Genomic DNA, 5963 nt, shown 5'->3' with positions numbered 1-5963 from the left:
TGGGGAAGAAAAAGACTAAGAGGAAAAAAAGACCGTAGAGCATCCCAAGGACAGACCTTTCCCCTCCTGAAACCAGGAGGACGCTCGGCATAGAAGGTGAGGCTTCACTAGATTTATTTCCCAAAACAACACCATGTATTGCAGCTGCCAAAGGGAAAAAAGAGAGGAAGGCGGCAGGGGAATCAGCAGTGGGGGACACGGAAGGAAACACTTAACCAAGATGGAGAAGGATGGGAGAGGAAAAACGAGAGAAATGTGGAGGTGGGTTTTTATATTGGGAGAGACAGACAGTGCTGAAGAGCACTTGAACTGAAAAACAAATGTCCTAAGCTTAATTATTTTTAAAAACAAAGTCCCCCCCTCCCCCCACCCCTCGCTGAACTTAGTTCCTTTTTTTGTGCTTTTCATTAATACTCTGCTCTGAGGTCGTAGTTTGGTTTTTCTATACACTGGAGTCGAAAGAAAAGAGTCCGAAGGTCTGAAGATGGATTCTCCACCTAAAATAAACAGCCCAGCATTCCTGTTCTTCTCTTGCCCCAAAGACTAAAGTCTCTGCTAAAATCCCTTTTACAATATAGTACAGTACAGACACAAAAAAATAAAGCCCAAATCAAAAAACAAAAACAGAAGAGTCCTGGGAGAAGCCAGTCCAAAGGACGTAAACATACAGAGAACGGTGCAACACATGACCGATGGCAATTCTCAAAGCACGGCTACAGATTCCCAAAAGTAGGCGCCATCACGGGATACCCAAGTCCACAAAAATAATTTTTAAAAAATAAAATCTTAAAAAAAACACACCTGTTGATTAAATGAATTTGTTTTCAGGTAAATCCATACATTCTCGAGATCCCCCCTCCCCCACAGCAGCCCTCGGGTCTCTGTTCTCCTATTGCATGACCAATAGTTTTCCTGGAACTCCCTCAAAGCAGCTCTCAGGACCTGGAATCTCATCTTGACAAGGATCCGCACATCCAATCTTAGCAGCTTAAAACATCATGTTTCCTGGGTTACCAGGTCCTTGGCTGAATCCGCCCATGCCCACGTCGGCAGCCATGCCCCGAGGCCTCATCTGTGGGGGGATCATAATGTTCTGTTGGGGTCCCATCATGCCCTGCATGGACATCATCATGCCCGGCGAGCCCACGGGCCCGGGGTGGGTGTAGAGCCCGGCAGCGCCCCGGTCCTTGCCAGGCATCATGCCCACAGCAGCAGCAGGACTGCTCATCAGGGCGGGCTGGCCGGGCATCGCAGACTGCGCTGGTGACATCATCCGATGGTGAGGTCCCATAATGCCTTGCTGGAGAAACGCCGGCGGTCTCATTGGGTTGTGGCCCGGCATGGATGGCGCCGTACCAAGGGGAATGTCTGGCGTTCCCACCGGCCCTGGACCTCCCATGCCGGGTAATGCTAGTCCCATTCTGGGGGCTTGGTCACCCATCATCCCCTGCATGTGCGAAAACCCAGGTCCAGGACCCTGGGGCTGTTTACGGCCTGGGACTTCCCCTCGAGGGAAATATTGCAGTGTCTGGCTGGGCTTCTCAGACGGAATAATGCGGGACAGATCAAACTCAGGTATTCCGGTGGCTCCAGGTCGGATGACCTCCTGCAAATCTGGGTCTGTAAACACTGAAGGCATGCTGTTCCCCAGGACAGTGAAGGAGTCGGGACCCCCTGGGCCTCCAGGCTTGCAAAGTGCTGCATCTGCTGAACTTTGGGGCAGGTTGCTGGGACGGCCAAGGGGGCCTTCTCCTGGAAAACCCATGCCTCCTGGGAAGTTTCCCTGCCCCCCACTGGGGCCATTGTGAGGAAATGGAACCTGCTGTGGAGGAGACTGTACTGGAGGGAAGCCCTGGGGGAAACCCATCCGTCCTTGAGGTACCATCGGAGGATCCTGGGACCCATGACCAATCATAGGATTGTGTGACATTAAACCAGGCCCCATTGGAACCCCGTGAGGAGGTATGTTAGGTCCCATGGCATTCGGAGAGGGCATCTGATTGGAGTGAGAAAGTGGCTGGGTCATTCCCATTGGGCTGAGGGTTGGCATTGGAACCACGGGGTTCGGACCTGAAATTCGAGGATTCTGTGTATTAATGCCCATTCCTGGCATATTATTCATTGATGGCAAGTTAGGAGAACGAGCTGGAGGGGAGTCGTCATCTGAGCTGGCCACAGTCTTGATGGCATCATGGTATAATGGGGTAGAACTGGGCATTGCAAACTTGGACATTCGAGACATCATAATAGAGAGTGGGTTCTGGGAAAGGGTAGGCTCTGGAGGCATGGTGTAAGGTGTACTAGAGGGAAGACTTCCGGGGATATTCACAGAGGCAGACTGGCTGGCTGTAGGAGGTGGGGGACCACCTGACTCTACACTTCCCAGCATAGCTGGGGAGGCCATGGTGAGGGGTGCTTTGTGGTTTGGAGGGATGCCGGGACTCTGAAGGGGAGGTTTTGGAGAGGAAGTCCATCCAGGTGACGGGGCAGGAAGTGATGGAGACTTGAGGTGAACAGGCGAAGCAGCAGCAGACCCCAAGACAGGGGGGGACTTAATGGAAGCAGCAGCAGCTGGGCCCGCCAGCATGCCTGCCAGCTTCGATGGAGTCTGGGGGGACTTGAGGTTCCCAGATGGTGAGCCCAGCATGGGTGACTGGACTTGGCGCATTGTGGGAGATTTCAGAGGGTTAATGCCTGGGGAGTGCACCTGGCTGCCTGCCACAGATATATCCAAGGGCTTCCGCCCCAGGCCGCGCTGAACTGCAGGAGCTGTGTTGAGACTAGTGGGGTTACTGGAAGGGTTGAGAGGTAGTGGTGGCATATGACTGAGCCGGCTGTTAGTCCTTTGGTCGGGCCCAATTGGTTCTCTGAGATTCCGCAAGCCACTGTTGCTGCCTGGACCCTGAGACATGGGAAGGAATGGCCTGGGGCCCACGGCGTACTCTTGCTGAGGATGCTCACCAAATGGCAGGGGCACCATCTTCTGCTGAGCAGGCAGCATCTCTGAGCCACCTGGCCGTAATTTCATCATTTCCTCGGGACCGGCCCCAGCCTCTCTCATCTTCTGAGGTATCATCTGAGAGTTGGATCCCATGTTGACGTTTAGATTGACATCTCCTTTCACGCCGCTAGGAACCATCCCAAACTCAAGTTCCCGACCTGGGCCCATCTGTGGGGGCATTCCTTTTGGAAAATCACCCCTGGAAGGACTCAGAGGGCCCTCAACTGGAATTCGAGGGAAAATAGGATTATTTCCCGGCTCCATGTGTCGCTGAGAAGCTGGGAGCATCCTGTTCATCTCCAGGCTGGGCCTGATGCTTTCCATGCTCATCCCAGGTGGGAGACCCAGCTGTTTTTCTGACAGCTGCTGTTGAAACATCTCTTCGGACAACCCTTGGGGGTTTGGAAAGCGTTCCCCTCGGCCAGGACCACTGAAGACGCCCTGGACAGGAGGGAAATTTCGACCATCTGGGATTTTTGGCACATCATCTGGCCAACTGACTCCAGAGAGACCTGGTCTAGATGCCGGGTTGGGGACATTTGGCCCCTCCATTTCAGAGTTTATCATTCCTGCAAATCCAGGGAGGCGCATCTGGCTCCCTGGCATGTTGGGGTGGGGAGCCATGCCCCTCGGGGGCAGAGAATGTGGCATGTTGATACCATCAGAAAATGGCTCTGCACCCCCAGGCCCCCAGCCTTCACTAGGGGTCATCTGGTAAGGAGGGGGAGGCCCTCGGACCACTCCCCGAGGCCCATGCTGATGGACCATCATATCTTGGAGAGAGCACTGCTGCACAACCACTTGTTCCTGCTTCCTCCTCTTCTCCTCATAAAACTCCTGCTGCAGTTTCAGCCAAGCTATCTGCTCAGGAGTCATATGGTCCAGGTGGTCGGGTCCTATGGGCCCAGGCTGAGAGTTCATGGAAGGTGGAACCATTTCATCTGGAGAAAAGGGCACATCTCTATGTCCTTGATGGCCAAATGGAGCTCCCACATCTGTCCGGGGCACAGTTCCCTTACCTAGGCTTTGGGACTGAGCCATCATGGCCTGTATTGGCCCTTCTGGTTTCTTCTGAGGTCCATCTAATACCCCAGTGTTCTGGTGGGGTCCCCCACTTTGTCCTCCTGTGAATTCTTTCTCATCAGGGAAAAGCATACGCTGGATATCTCTGAGCGTTTGTAAAGAGCGCTCCCGGTGCTCCAGCTGCTCCTGAGATAGTCCATCGGGGTTCTCTCCCAGTGTGGGGGGCTCTCCACTGGACACCGGTGGAGGCGGGGGGGCTTTGGGATCTGCTGAAGAGCTATTGCTCCCCTGGGAGACAGGGGTTACTGCTCGGTTGTTGGGCGTTGAGTTTGGCCCAGGACCGTCAGGGGGCAGTGGGGTGGAGCTGGCAGGGCTGCCTACAGAAGGAATCAGTTTGTTTTCTACTCCAGGACTCTCCCGGTCCAGGGGACGCGGGGGTGCAGCAGGCTTGGTTGCTGGTGCCGGAGTGGGTGGAGTCGGCTGCAGTCTGGTGTTCTGGGAAGAATTCTGGTCCTGGTTGGCTGGAGCTGGGGGCTGCTGTGGGAGAGGTTTTGGATCATTCCGAAGGGCAGATAACTGTGTGCTCAGAGGGGCTGTGCTTCTCTCTGTCTTGTTAGATATGTTCTGGATATGAAAAGAGACGATAGTTTCAACCTGGCCCTTCAATACAGCTTCTGCAGCTTTATTGGCCATCTCAGTAGAAAACACGTACACCACTTTGGTGGCAGTCTTCTGCACAGGGGTGGGCTCTGGGGCAGTAGTCTGACCATGGGAAGGAGTGGAAGACCTGGGAGCTGTCGCATTTGATGGGGTCATCGAGTGTGGTGTGTGCTGGGAATCCTGGGGCTTTATGTGATCAGCAGAATTACATTCCTGATTGGAGAATTTGGAATCCAGCTGGGGGTTTCCAGATGGGGACATCACTGTAGGGGGACGGACCATCACCTCCTGCTTTGACTTAGGGCTACTCTGTGTGTTTCCTGATGGAGAGTTCCTCACTTTAGGGGTGCTGGAATGCATTGATTGAAATCCTGAGCTTGCAGTCACAAACAGGGACAGGCTTGCCGAGTTCCTCTCGGGCTGCAGCAGAAACAGCTGCTGAGAGCAGTGGCCGTGGCCCCCTGCCTGCTGGGTGCGTCCCTCAGTGCTGGCCTCCTGTATGCCTTTTTCCTCTTTGTTTTTCTCTGCTGTGGAAGTGGGTCCTTTCCCCTTGCAGCTCCAGCATTCTCTGGGTGTGTGCCTCCTGCTGCCAAAGGAAAATCTCGCATCTCCAGGGCACACAAAAACCCCAAGGGTCACGACACTGCAGTGCTCATCCTGGAGGTGAGGAGCCCGAACCCCTTTTTCAAAGGCAACCCTCACCTTTCAAGATGTCCAATTTGTTCTCTCTTCTACATCAGGACAGAGAAGAACTTTCAAGGACAATCCCTGCCTCCCAAACAGAAGCAAATTTTTAGGTCAAGGTGGGATAACACCAACTAGTCCACATTCAGTCCCCGAAGGCAGGACTGGGGAGGGGGAGGAGGAGCGGAGTGGGGGAAGGGGCTTCGGTCCGGGGCGGCTCTCAGCCCCGGGGGGCCGGGGCCGGGGCCAGCGGCGGCGGCGGCGCCTCCCTTTCTTTTTGAAACAGTAAATGAGATGAGGTCTTCTTCAACAGGGGCCAAAGGAAAGTACTCCAAGTCCAGAAGCCTTTTTCCAACAATTGTATTTGTTATCTATTACTGCATAACAAATTACTGCAACATGTAGGGGCTTAAAATGCCAACGTTCATAATTTCACTGTTTCTGTGGGTTAGGAAGCCAGGTACCACATAATGGGGGCCTGTGGCTCAGGTTCTTTCTCTGGCTTCAGTCAAGGTGTCAGCCAGAGCTGGAGTCACCTCAAGGCTTAACTGGGGAAGCGCCACTTCCAAGCTCATTTGTGTGGTTTTAGCAGGAT

The 5963-nt window shown here is 53.9% G+C and overlaps 1 protein-coding gene across 1 annotated transcript; it reads right to left on the bottom strand.

Annotated features, from left to right (window-relative positions):
- Window positions 1-635: 635 nt before the first annotated feature.
- Window positions 636-5130, bottom strand: LOC119544182 (B-cell CLL/lymphoma 9 protein-like). The gene has a single exon (XM_037849405.1). It carries the CDS (start codon window positions 5042-5044, stop codon window positions 989-991), a length of 4056 nt encoding a protein of 1351 aa, XP_037705333.1. The 5' UTR covers window positions 5045-5130; the 3' UTR covers window positions 636-988.
- Window positions 5131-5963: the final 833 nt, after the last annotated feature.

This window comes from Choloepus didactylus, chromosome 9 (genome assembly GCF_015220235.1).
Source record: "Choloepus didactylus isolate mChoDid1 chromosome 9, mChoDid1.pri, whole genome shotgun sequence".
Taxonomy (NCBI): Eukaryota; Metazoa; Chordata; class Mammalia; order Pilosa; family Megalonychidae; genus Choloepus; species Choloepus didactylus.
Note: the sequence above shows the minus strand (reverse complement) of the source record. Positions and strands in the feature narration are given on the sequence as shown.